Source organism: Kogia breviceps, chromosome 12, assembly GCF_026419965.1.
Source record: "Kogia breviceps isolate mKogBre1 chromosome 12, mKogBre1 haplotype 1, whole genome shotgun sequence".
Classification (NCBI taxonomy): domain Eukaryota; kingdom Metazoa; phylum Chordata; class Mammalia; order Artiodactyla; family Physeteridae; genus Kogia; species Kogia breviceps.
In genome coordinates this window covers 85,882,635-85,900,268 of record NC_081321.1, presented here as the reverse complement: position 1 = coordinate 85,900,268, position 17,634 = coordinate 85,882,635, and the positions used below count along the sequence as shown (strand labels likewise).

Here is a 17,634-nt window from a genome sequence, read left to right as displayed (position 1 = left end):
AGTCTGGAATAAGATTCACGACTCTACGAAACATATGTAAAAAGGGAGTAAGCAAAAAAAGGCTAAAGAAAAAGATAGTAATCTATTCCCAAAGAGGACAAGGCATCTTCAGTTTAAATGTGAGTGATGATTTCCAAGCAACTAAGGGAAGCACAGAACTAGCATGTATAATTTTCAAATCATTGGAAGGAAGGAAAGAATCAAAGAAAAACAATAAATCAAGAAAAAGGAAGGAGAAGGAAAAAAAGCATAGTCTATGGAAATAAGATGGTTAGGGGAAAAAAAAACAACTATAAACAATGTCAAAAGGGAAGAGAAAAACTGAAAACAAATTTTGTAAACATCACAGAATTTTCTTAATATAAAGAGTTCCTATGAAATCAAGATAATGACCAATCACACAATAGACATAGGTAAAAGGATATAAACAGGCAGTTCACAGAACAGGAAATAAAAATTATATAAATACAAACACACATACACAAATATTCAACCTCATCACAATTTTTACAAACCTAGCAAAGGCAGGGAAAGGGGTGTGGAGAAGCAACAACAAGCAGAGTAGATGAAAGACATAAAATTACAAGGGCAGGAAAAAACTTCCTTATATTAAGACAAAGTCTCTTGGAGATAGGGAGTATGCAGGGGAAACAAAAGAACCCCAAATCCAACTATAAGCTATTAATAGCAGGATGATATTAAAACTATTTAACAACTGATATGGCATAGAGTTAAACAGATCAGAACGAATCCCAGCCAGTATGCTATACCAGTGCATACTAGTTAATTGTTAGTCCTATTTACATAGATAAGTCCATAACAAAATAATACACCCAGGTTGAAATTATATATGTAGGGAACAAAAACACAAATTCACAATCACACTGGGAGATTTTAACATGCCATTCAGAAGTTATGACCTACACCCACAGGATAAAAAAGCTTTGAATAATAATTTAAAACATTTATTTAATACAGAAAACTTTTAGCCAAACAGTCAAGAACTTACAATCTTTATGAAGAACTAAGGAATAATTACAAAAAATGACTGTGAAATAGACCACAAAAACAATCACTAAAAAGGAGAAATCCTACAGACATTTTTTAACCTCAATATAATAAAACTAGATATGAGCAACAATAACAAAACTTTCCATTTTGAAATTTTTCTTATTTTTTCTTTTTTTTGGCCATACCACTCAGCTTGTGGGAACTTAGTTCCCCAACCAGGGATCGAACCCAGGTCCATAGCAGTGAAAGCCCAAGTCTTAACCACTGGACCACCAGAGAATTCCTCCATTTGGAAAATTTTAAAAATTATGCTCAACATCCATTTTTTGGTTAAAAAGAAAGAAAAAATGAATTAGCAAACTATAGATTTAAGAAAACTTCCTTATATATGTGGAATCTAAAAAATACAACAAACTAGTAAATGTAACAAAAAAGAACCAGACTCACAGATATAGAGAACAAACTAGTGGTTAGCAGTGGAGAGAGGGAAGAGGGGAGGGGCAACATAGGGGTAGGGAATTAAGAGGTACAAACTATTAGGTATAAAATAGGCTACAAAGACATACTGCACAACACGGAGAATATAGCCAACATTTTATAATTATAAATGGAGTATAATCTTAAAAAATTGTGAATCACTATACTGTACACCTGTTACTTATGTAATATTATACAACTATACTTCATATAACTTTTTTTTTAAAACTTCCTTAATCTGATCAAAGGCATATACTAGAGACCTACAGCAAACATCACAATTAAAGATAGAAAGGTAAATATATTAATGAAACAGAAGAGTCTAGAACAAGAGTTCACAAACATTTTCTGTAAAGAGCTAGATAGTAAATATTTTAAGCTTTGTAGGCCATAAATTCTGTCACAACTACTCAACTCTGCCCTTTTAATATGAAAGCAGCCAGAGACAATATGTAAATGAATGGACATGACTGTGTTCCAATGAAACTTTACTAGCAAAAACAGGCAGCAGGCCAAATTTTGTCTACAGAGAGTAGTTTGTAACCCCTGGTCTCGAGAGTCTAGAAAAATACCCAATTCTACGAGAATTAAGATATGACAGAGATGGGAGTTCAACGCATTGTGGGGGAGGGGGACTGACTTATTTAATAAATGGTGGTGGGAGAATCGAAAATTCATTCAGAAGAAAAAGTAAAAAGCCTCACACTAGTCACAGAAATATATTCCAAATGCATTAATATTTTAAACACAAAAACAAAGCTGTGAATGTACTAGAAGAAAATATAGAAAAATTATTTTTATAGTTTTGGGACAAGAGATTCTTCCTAATAAGCAGGATACAAACCAGAAAGCCATTAAAAAGTGTATTGTCATATTTGATAAAACAAAAAGGCAAACCCTTAAAAAAGTGGGGGGGAGCAAACAGAAGACTTGGGAAAAAATATTTGGAACATGTAAAACAAATTACATAGAGAACTCCTAAGAATCACTAATAAAAAGAAAAATGAAAATCCATGAAAATATGATTAGAAATAATAAATGAGTTCAGCAAGGTCATGGAATACAAGATCAATATACAAAGACCAAATGTATTTCTATATGCTAGCAATGAACAATCCAAAGATAAAATTAAGAAACCAAATCTATTCACGTCATCAAAAAGAATAAAAAGTTAGAAATAAATTTAACAAAATAAGAGCAAGATTTGTACATTGAAACCTCAAAATATTGCTGACTGACAATAAACAAGATCTAAATAAACGTAGACACATTCCATGTTCATAGATTGGAAGACTCAATACTAATAAGATAGCAACTGTCCACAAGTTGATCTAGATAGTCAACACAATCCCTATCAAAATCCCAGAAGATCTTTTTGCAGAAATTGGCAAGTTGATCCTAAAATTTATACAGAAATGTAAAGGATTCAGAATAGCTAAAACATTCTTGAAAAAAGAGTAATAAAATTTGAGAACTTTTATCTTCCTATTTCAAAACTTAGTACAGTAATCCAAACAGTGTGGTACTGGCATAAGGCTAGTGGAACAGAATTGAGAGTCCATAAATAAACCCTTACATTTACGGTCAATTGATTTTCAACAAAGATGCCAAAACAATACAGTGGGAAAAGGATAGTCTTTTCAATGAAAGGTGTTGGGAAAACTGGATATCTACATGTAAAAGAATGAATTTAGACACTTACTTTACCCAGGCATAAAAATTACCTCAAAATGAATCACAGATATAAATGTAAGAGCTAAAACTACAGAACTTTTAGAAGAAAATAGAGAAACAAATCTTCGTAACTTTGAGACAGGCAAAGAGTTCTTAAAAAGGATGCTAAAAGCATGATCCATAAAAGAAAAAATGGATAAACTGAACTTATCAAAATTAAAATCTTTGTGCTTCAAAAGATACCATTACAAAAATAAAAAGACAAACTACAGATTGGAAGAAAATATTTGCAAATCACTTATTTGATTATTTAAAAAACAAACTATGCAGAATATATAAAGAACACTTATAATTCAATAATAAGAATACAAGCAACTAAATTTTATTTTTAGATTTATTTTATTGAAATATAGTTGATTTACAATGTTACATTAATTTCTGCTGTACAGCAAAGTGATTCAGTTATACATATAAATATATACATTCTTTTTCATATTCTTTTCCATTATGGTTTATCACAGGATATGGAATATAGTTCCCTGTGCTATACAGTAGAACCTTGTTGTTTATCCATTCTCTATATAATAGTTTGCATCTGCTAATCTCAAACTCCCAATCCATCCTTCCCCCACACCACCCCTTTGGCAACCAGAAGTCTGTTCTCTATGTCTGTGAGTCTCTTTCTGCTTCATAGATAAGTTCATTTGTGTCATATTTTAGATTCTACGTATAAGTGATCTCATGTGGTATTTGTCTTTTTCTTTCTGACTTACTTCACTTAGTATGATAATCTCTAAGTCCATCCATGTTGCTGCAAATGGCATTATTTCATTCTTTTTTTATGGCTATGTAGTATTCCATTGTATATGTGTACCACATCTTCTTTATCCATTCATCTGTCTTTGGACATTTAGGTTGTTTCCAAGTCTTGGCTACTGTGAATAGTGCGGCTATGAACACAGGCATGCATGTATCTTTTTGAATTAAAGTTTTTTCCATATATATGCCCAGGAATGGGACTGCTGGACCATATGACAACTCTATTTTTAGTTTTTTGTGAAACCTCCATACTGTTTTCCATAGTGTGCAGCAATTTACATTCCCACCAACAGTGTAGGAGGGTTCCCTTTTCTCCACACCCTCTCCAGCATTTATTATTTGTAGACTTTTTAATGATGGTCATTCTGACTGGTGTGAGGTGGTACCTGATCGCAGTTTTGATCTGCATTTCTCTAATAATTAGCAATGTTCAGCATCTTTTTTTGTGCCTGTTGGTCAACTGTATCTAACAAATGAACAGAGATTTGAATAGAAATTTCATCAAGCAAGATATATGAATGGCTAAAAAGCTCATCAAAAGAAGCTCAACATCACTGGTCATTAGGGAAATGCAAATTAAAACCATAATAAGATACCACCTTATACCCACTAGGATGGCTACAAAAAGAAGACAGACAATAACAAATGTTAGCAAGGATGTGGAAAATTTGGAACACTTATACATTGCTGGTGGGAAGGTAAGATGAAAAACAGTTTGGTAGTACTTAAGAAGTTAAATATAAATTTCCCACATGACTCAGCAATTCTATTACTAGGTATCTAATCAAGAGTAATGAATACATGTCCATAGAAAAACCTGTATGCAAATGATCATAACAGCATTATTCACAAAAGCCAAAAACTGGAAACAATCCAAACAATCCAAATGTCTACCAATTGATGAACAGATAAACAAAATGTGATATATCAACACAATGGAGTATTATTCAGCAATAAAAAGGAAGAAATATTTGATACATGCTACAACATGGTTGACCCTTAAGAACATTATGCTAAGTGAAAGAAGATAAATGCACAAAAGCACATTTATATGAAATGCTCAGAAAAGGCTAATCTATGGAGACAGAAAGTAGACTGGTAGTTGCCTGGGGATTGGTATGGGAATGGGGACTGACTGCAAATGAATAAGAAGTTTCTTTTGGAGTGATGGAAGTGTTCTAGAACTGGACTGTGGTGATGGTTACACAACACTGTAAATTACTAAAAATCACTGAATTGTACATATAAAAAGGATGAGTTTTATGGTATATAATATATACTTCAACTTTTAAAAATAGAAAAATAAACAAGGACCTGAACAGACAATTTTCAAAAAAGTAATTGTAAATATCCAATAAGCATTGTTAATCAAGCTCATTCCTAGTTTAAAAATAAATCAAGATAGACCCATGAAATGTATTTCACCAATTATGTTGTCAAAAACTAAGAAGAGTGAGATGATTCAGTATTGCTGAGGGTATAAGGCACTCTCGTACACAGTTATTAGAAGTATAAAATAGTTCCATCTCTTTGGAGGTTGATTCAGGGGTACCTAAACAAACTTAAATGTACCCTTTGAGCAACACCCTCCCCACCAATTCCATTTATAAGTATCACTCCTACAAAAATATTTATACATGTGCAAAAACTGTAATAGCAAAATAATGGAAATATCTAAATGTCCATCTGTAGGGGAATGGTTAAAGAATTTGCATAATTCAGACTACTTTTCAGCCTTTAAAAAATAGGTCAATCCATACCTACTGCCATGTAAAGATATATTGTTAAAAGTAAAAAACAAACAAAAAACCCAAACAAGTAAACACCCAAAGTCATAAAGAAGAAAGATCTCACTTGTATAAAAAAAATACATGATTGCATAGAATCAGATTAAGGTTCCCAAGTCCCCTCTCCCAGAAAGCAGAACATGTATCCTTGCATCATCGACTCAGGTCTTGGCCTTACGGCTTGCTCTGACCAATGGAATGTCAACAGAAATCAATGTGCTAGCTTTAATCAAGGTTTTAAAAAGTATCACGTGTATCTAGTTATTCCCTCAAGCAGCATAAACTTGAGAAGCTTACCCTTAACACAACAAAAGCTAATATAATGTGTTACATGAAAAAGGTCCCAAAAGATACACATCAAACTGAATTATGTGTGCTTGCCTATGTTGGGAAACACTGATGCTATGAGAAAGAACTTCGTATACTTTCTAGTTTCTTGAATTTTACAAGTCTGTATCTAAAAAAAATTTGTTTATTGGAAAAGGAAAAAAAGACATGTGCTAAAAGTAAAAGTATCTGAAATAGTGTGGTGGTATAAATTCTTTTCTTTTTCTCCAGTTTCCAATTTTTCCATGTAGTTTTAGTATATGTTATTTTTTAAAGTCTGGAGGAAAAGAAAAGCTAAGACTCTATTATCAGCCTAATGTAGGTAAAAAGACACATTATAATGGCGATGAGAACTACTGATATTGCTGATGGCAACTTGAAAGTCCTTTGAAAATTATTCCAATAATCTTATTTAGCAATCACAATGACACAGAAAGGTAGGTATTTAATCACTCCCATTTCACAGTGAAGGAAAACAGGCTTAGATTACTTCCACTAAAGGACACATACACGGTAAGCAGTGAATCAGAAAACAGCCTTTTGGATTCTAAACCTCCAAATCCTGAACGCTATAATGACCATGTGATCAAAACATTATACAAAAAGAAAAGAGGCAGTGATTAATTCTGTTTGGAAAAACGAGGAGAGACTTGGTTCTGAAAGTGGTTCACACTTGCTTGTGTGAACCACTCTTAACAGCTTCCTATGAGAAAAATGGAAATGATAGCCTTCATTTTATATTCAGATTTTCGTCATTAACTCTCAGAGAAATATAATTTGAAAATATCCATTTATTACTTTTCATTATCACTTATGACAACTAAAATTCATTATGGCTCAACATATACAAATAAATTGCCACAGCAGTTATATTAATATCAATTTAATAAGATGATTTCTGATCGGAAAAGGCACAGTTTTGAAAACAGATATACTCCAGGGACTAAGGAAAGCACAAAATGGACACAATTTGTTCACTGTTAGGTTTAATTGAAAATGGCTAAGCTTCATCACTTTTGATAATTAAAGATGGAAGAAATTAAATTTTCTTAATCTAAATCGTAAAATAAACATTTGGTCTGAAAAAGTGTTGGCATACCTGGGAACATTATTGTTTGAATCTTCACTTTCATTTGCCAAGCCACCAAACAAATAGCATTTGTTACCATATAAAGAGAAACTATGTCCCAGCCGAGGACAAGGAGGTAAACCAGAAGAAGGGGGATACGGTTTCACTTTTTTCCATAACCAACGACTTGCCTAAAAAAGAGCATAAATACTCTCAGACAAAATCAGTAAAGTGCTCCTACATTGTCAATAGTGTAACATCATACCAATACATTTTAATCTGAATCCAATCAGAAGGCTTCAATGAGCTACTTTTGGGACATACGACAAGTTAACCAGATAACTTCAGAAATTAAAATGAGTGTTCCAATAGAAATTCAGTCTAGTCTTCCATATTCACAGCTTTCCACAATGGCAAACTAAGCTTATAATAATAAACACAAGCAGTTATAAAATATTTTCCAGATGAAAAATTCAACATTATTTATAGCTTTAAGATTAAATGTAATATATGTACTCTCACTTTTTGAAATTAGGTAATCCATGGATGCTATATATTTTAACCTTTAAATAAACATAAAGCTCATTCAAAAAAAATTTTTTTTTCCTCTTGGCCACCGCATGGCATGCGGGATCTCAGTTCCCCCACCAGGGATCAAACCTGTGCCCCCTGCACTGGAAGTGCAAAGTCTTAACCACTGGACCACCAGGGAAGTCCAACATAAGGATCATTTAACAAACCAAACTCCAAAACTTATTCTCTAGCCATGGATGCTTTCTTTATCTAAAACTTTGAAAAATTTTTAAATGAACTGCTTGTGAATAGGCATAATCCACCTACATCTGCCAACTATCAGATATCCTAATGATCACAGCCCTGGGAATATACAGTTCAGGAATAAAAGTCAGTTAGGGCTGTCACAGAGGGCTCTGAGTTTGCTTTATTAGAGAGTAAAATCTAGAAAGGCTATTTGAAACTGTTACCCCTTGTGTATGTACTGCCAGAAAAAGGGAAAAAAGTGATTATTAGCGTGAAGGTAACGATTTCTATAACTAAGGCAGAAGTTTTCAAAAACGTATGGTCTGGAGACCAGCAGGAGCAGGTGGGAACTAGTAGAAACGCAAATTCTCTGCAGAGAATACTGATTCAGAAACTCTGAGGGCGGGGCCCAGCAATCTGTGTTTTCACAAACCCTCCAGGTGCTTCTGCTGCAAGCTAAAGTTAAAGAAGGACTGCGCTAATATACAAAAGCTCAAACATACAACTTGTACAACTGAAGCTAAGTAACAGGTATCTTAATGTTACAAATGTTGCACTGGGTACTTACATTAGAAACTTAGGATTTAGGACTTCCCTGGTGGTCCAGTGGATAAGGCTCTGCGCTTCCAATGCAGGGGACATGGGTTTGATCCCTGGTCAGGGAACTAAGATCCCACATCCCACATTTCGCATGCCACACGGTGTGGGCAAAAAAAAAAAAAAAAAAGGAAACCTTGGCTTTTTAGTGAAGTGGAAATGTTTTCTTTGAAGCTATGAAATGTGAAGCTCACACTATTTTAAGCATGTTAATGAAACATTTTGCAACCTTTCAAAGAATTATGAGCAATATCATTAAAATTTCAGGTTGAGATAATAAATTTGAAATACACTTACTTGTAACTCATATAACTCATTGCTGTATCTTCCGTATTCAACCATTCCCCCAAATACTAATATTCTGGTACCATCACAGACAAATCCATGGGCAGCACAGCCTGGAGGGATGTCTCCTCTAACAGCTGGCAGGAACCACTGATTTGTAACTAGTTGCCAAAATAAAATTAAAACCAATTATAATAAACAGTTATCACAAACTATGAGTATGTACTTTTATATGACTCATTTATATCAGTGGTTCTTAATTGGGAATGATTTTGCCCCCCAAGGGACAAACAAAAAAATTTCAGTTGTCAGAACTGCAGGAAGAGGGTGTTACTGGCAACTAGTCGGTAGAAGGCTGGGGATATAAGGCAGCCCCTAAAACAAACAAAATTATCCGGTTCAAATGTCAATAGGGCTTTTGTTGAAAACACTGATCTATATCACTTAATTTCTCAACAAAAACCCTACTTGGGGAGCATCAACCTCTCCATTTTACAAGTGAAAAATTTGACACAGGTTCAATAACTTTAGCACTGATCCTTGAGCAACTGGCAGAGCAAAATTCAAACCAGGTCTAACTTATTCCACAGCCAAGGTTTTTACAGTCTACCAAACTGTCGACTAACTTTAAAACTATTTTATGCTGGGGTGCCAGGAGGAGGAGAAGGTGAAAAAATAAAGTTTCCCCTACTCCACCATTTTATTAATTTCTAAATGACCACTACGATTAAGTTGTTTGGTCAAAGAAAAGTTATTGATCACGACATAGACCTCAAACTCATTAATTAGCCTTACACCAAGAAAACAGCTTCCTCAGGACTGCTGGCGCATTTACAAGTGGGAAAAATGAAATTCCAACCTCCTTTCTGCCACGGAGGTACTCAAAGTCAGGGCCTCCGCGGCCGGGGGCATTTCTGATGTGCAGGGCGCTGAAGCCGACAGTCCTCCCCGAGCGCCGAACGGCTGAGCTGGAACACACACCCAACCAGGCAGACAGACGCCGGTATCACCCACGAGCCACTTCCCCGCCAGTAAAGAGGACTACCAACGGGGTAAGAATATTGACTGCCAACTGCCAGGTACGGGGCTGTATTTGGGGTGAAAGTACCAGAAGGCCTCTCGTTTTCCCTCTTTATCTCCCCTATATTCTCTTCCTCCTAAGGAAGGCAGGCAGGCAGGCAAAGACGGGAAAGGCCCGGAGGAGCTCTGGTTTGGAGATGGGTTTTGACAGGGAGGAATCTCGGGGCCCCGGAGTGGGCGAGACTTCGGGAAGAGGCCCAGTCGGGTGGAAAGAGTCTCTCTCGCCTACGTCCGCCAGCAGGGCTGGGGCGGGGGGGTCCGGGACCGCCTGCCCGAGGGCCGGCGCGCCCAGCTCGGGGGCCGGTTCCGCCCCGCGAACCCCGGGGAAACGGAGCTACGGCCCGGGACGCTGCGGGATTGGGGCCGTCCGGCCGAGACTCGCTCCCCGCCGCCCGCCGGAGGAGGTAGTGACCCGGCGGTGACAGCTGTCAGGGCCGCGGCCGCCGCCTCGTCTCCCCTCCCCCTCCGCGGCTCCCACAGGCGGGGCCGAAGAACCGCCGCCGCGCGCCTACCCGTGTTGTAGACGTGCAGCTCGTCGGCGATGCCCTCGTTGCCCCCTCCAAAGATGATCATCAGCTCCCGGATGGCCACCGCTCGGTGTCCGTGCCGGGCGCGGGGGACCGGCCCCGTGAAGGAGGAAACCCGCCTCCAGTTGAGGAGGCTGGGAGCCGCCATCTTCCCAACCCCCGCCCCTCTGTCCACAATGCACCGCGCCTGCTCCGGCGCCGCTGCTCCGGGAGGAGGGCTGGGACCCTCCTCCAGCTGTGCACGCGGGAGGAGGGGAACCCCACGGAGGAGGGTGATGGTCACGTGACCGCGGGCGTCCAGGGCGAGGATGGAGGGCTACGGGGAGCAGAGGGGGGTCCTGGCAAGGGAGCCCCGCCCCCGTCCTCGGGTGACGTGGCTGGTGTTGGCACCCTGGACAAGGGATTTTAGGGTAGAAGGAAATTTCCTACCGACCAGTCTCCCCTCCCCATCCAGAGCCTCCAGTTTTTTATTTGCGGGGGAAGATACGCGTTTTCCTTTACGGCCACTTTGAGCATCTAGGATGTGCGGGCGAGTCAGACCCTTTAAAACAGGGGTCCCCAATCCCCAGGCCGCAGACCGCAACCTGTCCGGGCCTGTTAGGAAAGGGGCCACACAGCAGGGGATGAGCAGGAGGTGAGCGAAGCTTCCTCTTCGCCTGAACTATTCCCGCCCCCCATTCCGTGGAAAAATTGGCCTCCATGAAGCCCGTCCCTGGTGCCAAAATGGTTGGGGACAGATGCTTTAAACAATGACAACATAGCAAGAGAAAAGCTCTCGTAGAGGTTTTGAAGTGCCGGGAGCGCGGGGAGAGGAGAGGGAACTCCATCTCTCGCCGAGGGCGTGACTGGGCGCAGAGCGCCGGGGCGTAGAGGATGCCCGCGAAGGTGGGGGGCGGGGGGAGGGAGGCCGTCTGGACCATGGTGGAGAGGCCGCGAGCGCTGCGTGCAACCCGCGGCTAGGAACACCGGAGGGAAGGTCGGAGCTAAGCCTGCAAAAGCAAGTCAGGCAGATCAGATTTGGAGGGTGACATGCCAAGAAGTTTAGGAACGGTGAGCCGCGAAAGTTGTTTTGTTTTGTTTAAGCAGGTGGGAGGTTATATATAGATTTATCTTTTATTACTATCTAACGTTTGAGGGTCTTTCATTGACAAGCACTGTCCTCCTTGCCTTATGTGAATTAACTTGTGATTCTCCGAACAGTCCAGTGAAGTTGGCACTATTATTTCCCTTTCGTGGATGGGGAAATGAGGCACAGAAAAGTCAAGTAATTTTCTCATGGGCACACAGCAGAAAAGAATTAGAGCCAGTATTCAAACGCAGAACTTCTGATTCCAGAGCCCCAACCCCTAACCACTATACCATATTTACTGTGAATACAGTCATAAGTAACCCTGTTAAGTCCAGGCTGCTTTGTGATCTGGTCCTACACAGAATCACACTGAAAGAGATGCAAGTCCAGCGGCAGAAGTGGGGCGGGGGGTGGGGGGGGAATGAAAGCAATTTAAATCCCTACCTCACACTCTCAAGAAGGTATCAAAGAGGGAATAGACATAATGTAGGCCAAATTTCCTAAAATTTCATTTCCCTCATCTTACTGTTTTCAATTTCTCTCGTATGCCTAGCTCATCTCTCCTCCCCCAATTCCCTCAAACCTAACCATGCCTCTCCCACCTTTTCATTCATCTAAACTTCCTTTTGAGAGGTAATTCTCTCCCTTTTAAAAAGGAATTCTTACTATTCTTTCCAGCTCCTGCTTTTCAAGTTATTTCTGTCACTGATTAATTCCCCAGTTTCATAATATGGTCAAAGAGAATTTGGAATTAGAATAGGAAGGTGGCTGGAAACAAAGAAAGCTATGAATATTTATGTACTAATATTCTTCTTGGCCACATACATAATATGGGCTCTTAAATGTTTCAGTTATAAAGTTTTTAGGTATCTGAAACGATCCTGGAAAAGTTGGGGTAGAGCCATGAGTTTTTCACAAAACTTTAAATATTACATTTAAAGAATTGTATTTTATTTTGAGAATTTAGTGTTAAAACGTCCTAACTTTTATGACTGATGCTGTAAGTGGGTGGTAGTTTTTTTCGTTTTGTTTTGTTTTGTTTTAATGTCCTTATAGCAAAAGACTAAGGGTAAAATTAAAAGTTGCAAACCCAGTGTTGATATTCAAATAAAAAAAAATCAAAACTGGTGTATGATATTTGAAAGTCTGAAAATCTCTGAACTAAGGGAGAGATGAATGCAAAATGTTAAGACAAAGGAGATTACAAGTGATAACTGGTTGCTTAGATAAGGAGCTTCAGGTCAGTGGTGGAGGTCTGTATTAGTTTCCTAAGACTGCTGTAACAAAGTACCACAAACCAGGTGGATTAAAACAACAGAAATTTGTTGTCTCACAGTTCTAGAGTCTAGAAATCCAAAATCAGGGACATGATCCCTCTGAAGCCTGTAGGGAAGAATACTTCCTTGCCCCTTTCTGGCTTCTGGTGGTGGCCATCAATCCTAGGCCTTCCTTGGCTTGTAGCAGCATCACTCCAACCTCTGCCTCCATCATCATATGGTGTTGTCCCTGTGTGTCTGTGTTTCTTCTCTTCTTATAAGTTCACCAGTCATATCAGATTAGGGCCCACCTAATGGCCTCACCTTAACTTGTTTACATCTGCAAAGGCCTTATATTTAAATAAGGTCACAATCCCAGGTTAGAACTTAAACATATCTTTTTTGGGGGGGACACAGTTCAATACATGACAGGATGCTTAATCCAATGGGAAAGATATTTTACCAGAGCACCTTTGACTCAACACTGCTGAAGTGAGGAGTCTAGAATAGGTCCCCAATTCTCAAGAAAGCTACCTTCAATCTTTGAAACTTTAAGAATGGAAGTTATCACCTAGGAGGTGAGTGTAGCAAGGGAAGAGAAGAATGAGGTAGAATAGCGCCCTGAAGAAACCAACTTTTAAGAGGTAAAGACAGCAGGAGGCTCTCATGAACGAAATGGGGAACGAATAGCCAGAGAAGTCAAAAGGGAACTGGGTGAGGTCTATGTCAAAGAAGCCACAGGCTAAGGGGCTTTCACAGAGCGGAAGTGGTTATCAAAGCCAAGAGCCATAGAGAGGTCAGATAAAAAGAAGACGAAGAAGCAATGTCTTCAAACTAAGAGGTTATTAATGGCCTAGATTAAAATACTCAGTGGAGTAGGAGGAGGGAAGCCACAAAAGATCGAAGAATGAATAACAAGTGAGGACGCACAGATAACATGTATAGTCTACTTTTTACAGAGACTTGCTCCCAAAAGGAAAGAAAAAACAGTGGCTGGAGGGGAGAAATGGCTGTGTACAGAGCAAGCTCTTCTTATTCTTTTCCAAGGATGAGACTTGAACATGATTGTGGGCTCAGAAGAAGGATCCAGTTGAAAAGGTAAGACTGAAGGAGCAATAGAGATGTCTTAGTCTGTTTAGGCTGCTGTAACACAACACTAGAGGCTGGGCGATTTATAAACAACCAAAATTTACTTCTCACAGTTCTGGAGACTGAAAGTCCAGGATCAGGGTGCCAGCATGGTCAGATTCTGCTGAAGACACTTTTGTAGGTTTCAGACTGTTGACTTCTCACTGTATCCTTACCTGGTGAAAGTGATGAAGGAGCTCTCTGGGGTCTCTTATAAGGGCATTAATCCCATTCACGAGGGCTCCACTCTTGTGACCTAAGCACCAAAATACCAAAGACCCTACCTCCTAACACCATCACCTTGGGGGTGAGGATTTCAACATATGAATTTGGAGGGGAACACAAACATTTAAATCATAGCAAAAGAATATGTCATTTGGAAATGCTTTTTGTTACAAGTAGCAGGATATCCGACACAGTGTGGCTAAATGATAAGGCACTTAATTATCATGCACAAGAAATCTGGGGTAGGTAGGTCTAGGGTTAATTCAGCAGTTCAGTGGTGTTACAGTTCCAGGTAGCAGCTCTGAATTTCTCTTGACTTTTCCTTTATGGTCAGAAGAAGGTCGTTGTACCTTTGGACATTATGTCCCCATACAACCATGCCCAAAGGCATGAAACAGGAGGACAGCCAGGATGGGGAAATGAGCTTTCGTTTTACAGGGAGGAAAAGCATCTTTCCCAGAAGCCGCCCAGCATACTTGCTCTTAGGTTTCACTGGCCAGAACTGGGGCATTTGGAATATTAAGATTACGTTAGCTACAGTGACAGAAATAAGCTTTAAAAGTTTATGTTTCTCCCATGTAAATGAACTTTGGAAATGGCAGTCCAAAGCCAGCATGGAGGCTGCATTTCACTACATCTTCAGGAATTTGTAGACTTTGTGGATTGGAATTCCTCCTTCCAACTCATGATCCAAGATGGCTGCTCCAGCTCCAGCTATTGCATCTACACTCCAGCCAGCAGGAAAGAGTAGGGGAAAGGAATGTTCCCCTCTCCAGAACACATTCTGGAATTGTACATGTTATTTCTGCTTACATCCCATATGCCAGTATTTAGTCACAAGGCCACAGCTAGTTGAAGGAAGTTTGTGAAATGTAGTTTTTATTTAGCATGGCCAAGTGCTCGGGTAATAGTCAAGGTTCTTTCACAGAGAAAGAAGAGAAGAGCAGATCGTGGGGGTCTTCTTGCAGGAGGGTGGCTATAGGAGTCTAGGAAAGTGTTTTTGTTTGTTTGTTTTTAGCCTCAGTAATGAGAAGCAGGCAAGAGAGAAGAAGGTTGGAAATGAGAATTGGTGAGTTAACCAAGTAGGCCTGTCTCAGGGCAGGTTGAAACTTGATTGAGCAAGATCCTAGAGGATCAAGAAAAGATGGACTCAGAAGTACATGTAGATTTACACATGTACTAGGGTTGAATATATGTCTATCCATAGATTATATAATTGTTTATATTCTATAAAAATATATTAGAAAACAGAAAGCTCCTTGGACAGCGCTGCTCTAGCCTTTTGAAGTTACATTAGAGATGCCTTCATCTGTCACCACTTTCTCTCCTTCACTCCCGCTCCCTCATATCAAACACCATCATTTACCTGGTAATGAAATGTATAGCATAGAGTTTAAGATCACAGGATTTAGAATTCAATAGGCATAGCCGTTTACTAGCTATGTGGTCTTGGTCAAATTATTTATTTTCTTTGAGCTTCAGATGCTTTGTCTATAAAATGAGGATTGTAATAGCATCTATTTCTTAAGGTTATTTTGAAGATCAACTGAGATAATATATGCAAAGTACAGGCTGTCCTTGCTTTGCATGAGAGTGCAGTTCTGTGAAAATGGCCATGGAAGCTGAAACCCTGCAAAGCGATCTTAATTACTAATGGGAAAAATTACAATTGTTTTGTTCATGATCTTTAAAAATTTTTGTCAAAATATTTAAAGTTCTCTTACTGTTGGTTTTAAATGTCTAAAGAAATGAAAAAAATAGTAGACTTAATATTTATTTGTTCTACTGTAATTTAAAACATTGGACATATTGAAGATGAAAATTAAATATTTAGGTTTTGGTTTTGGTATAAAACTTACCAAGAGTAGCTGAGCAGTGCTTACCTTCTCGCCATATAACTTACTGTAAGGAGTGAGCATCTTTTCTGTGCCTTGGAAAATGGTCATACTCCTTTCTAAGTTTGGATCAGCTTCCCATATTTTGTCCTTTGCACTTTTAACATCATAAAATACCTTTGAGAGTTCCTCTAATGTGAATTTTTTGCCCATGTCATTTCCTCTGGAACATCTCCATCCCTCTCGTCACAACCACTTTCCTTATTTATGTTCATAAAATCACCCTTACCAGATTTTTCTGGCTGCATAGCTAGAGTTGAATAGCGACAGTATCATCCCACGGCCAACTAATTTCTTCTCTACCTTCATTTACCTTCGATTTGAATGTCACTCCCACTATTATCATTTTTTGTTTCTTTGCTAACATTTCTCTTTGTTGGCCAATTCTATTATCCATTTTTGTAGATGTCACATGGGTTTATCACTGGGAATTAATGAAGCAACACAACTACATACTTTGCTGTCTGTACATAAGCCGAATAACAGCTATCCAGTGACCAATCACTGACAGACTGTCAAACAAGTGACATGATGGTCACTCATCATTGATGTGGCTCTGTTATCAGCGTAGTAATTTTGTGGACTGAAAAGCTAGCAGCAAAGTTAGTAATTATCCAATTACTCAGTTGATATACTGTGGTAACAGATTTGAACTGTGTTGTAGGGGGCCTGATGTTATTAAACTACACTGTGGTGACTGAAATTTGTGCTGATGCCACGCAGAGCAAGCACGGTGCTGCGCTTGTGAAATGCCTAGCACGTGGTTAGCATTTAGTAAGTAATAGATTGTTTAAGTTCTATCATTTTCATTATCTTACTACTGTTTCTACTCCCTGAGCTGTGGGCCACTGAGGAGTCGGTCTGAGAGGGAGGGGCTGGTGCTGGGAGGTGGCAGACAGTGCAGTGTTTTCAGCCAAGAGTGTAAAATGGCCGTGTCCAAGGGATACCTTAATTTCAGTTGAGAACTCAGGCCAAGGGCTTATTGGCAGCAGTCTGAGAAGGGGTTTTGAGGAGTGCCAGCAGGTAGGCAGAGCTCAACAGCAGAGAGCCTAGGCAGGCGCTGTTCCTGAGATGAAGGAAGCAGATGGTGTCTGACAGGTCTGCTCCCAGATCACAGGGCTCCAGCCATGGCTAGAGAGACGGCCAGGGCTTGGAGAGGGCAGCTGGCCAGAACAAGGCAGGACCCCAGGCCAGGTAGAGCCTACGCCAATTACCAGAGCCAGGAGCTGGCACAAAAGCCAGGGAGGAAAAGCAGGCATCTCACGTGGGAGAAAGGGCCCCTGTGTGCAAAGAGTCAGGTGCAGGAGCGATTGCTGCAGCTTAGGGGCTAGCAGGCAAGAGCCAGAGCAGCTAAGCTCTGGACAAGGAGATGACCCATCACTGAGCCCCACCAGCCAATGAGAGGGAATTGAGGCCCCCATAGTTGTATTTCCTGCCCCATGTGGATGATCCCGGAGCCCAGCCCTGGGAGACCGAGGCAATAAATAGAGGCTTGTCAGCCTGACCCAATGCAGTGATTCACTGCTGCTGCACAATGCTGCTTCCTTTCCTTCCAGTCACATTTATCAGCCTTAATAGAGTTAATCTTACCTACTTATCTACAAAGTAATACACTCAGCCAAGGCAGGCCCATTGGGTGAGAAATGATG

The 17,634-nt window shown here is 39.7% G+C and overlaps 2 protein-coding genes across 11 annotated transcripts in view; one reads left to right on the top strand and one right to left on the bottom strand.

Moving 5' to 3' along the window:
* Positions 1 to 10,659, bottom strand: part of HCFC2 (host cell factor C2) — a 47,901-nt gene extending 37,242 nt beyond the window's left edge. For 4 of the 7 annotated variants that reach the window (XR_010835897.1, XR_010835899.1, XR_010835898.1 and 1 more), the window contains exons 1-3: positions 10,398 to 10,621; positions 8,818 to 8,966; positions 7,195 to 7,355 (exon numbers count right to left, since the gene is read on the bottom strand). Coding sequence is in view for 3 of the 7 variants with exons in the window: in XM_059080306.2 (XP_058936289.1) it covers positions 7,195 to 7,355; positions 8,818 to 8,966; positions 10,398 to 10,560 (473 nt within the window). In the remaining 4 variants the exon portion in view is untranslated. Of the gene's footprint in view, positions 1 to 7,194; positions 7,356 to 8,817; positions 8,967 to 10,397 lie in introns of all 7 variants that reach the window. The other 3 variants (XR_010835896.1, XM_059080305.2, XM_067010003.1) reach the window with 2 other exon arrangements.
* Positions 9,717 to 17,634, top strand: part of GLT8D2 (glycosyltransferase 8 domain containing 2) — a 55,288-nt gene continuing 47,370 nt past the window's right edge. The window contains exons 1-3 of one of the 4 annotated variants that reach the window (XM_067010007.1): positions 11,312 to 11,462; positions 13,697 to 13,835; positions 16,650 to 16,759. The gene's annotated coding sequence lies outside the window, so the exon portion shown is untranslated. Of the gene's footprint in view, positions 9,885 to 11,311; positions 11,463 to 13,696; positions 13,836 to 16,649; positions 16,760 to 17,634 lie in introns of those variants that run through there. The other 3 variants (XM_067010010.1, XM_067010008.1, XM_067010009.1) reach the window with 3 other exon arrangements.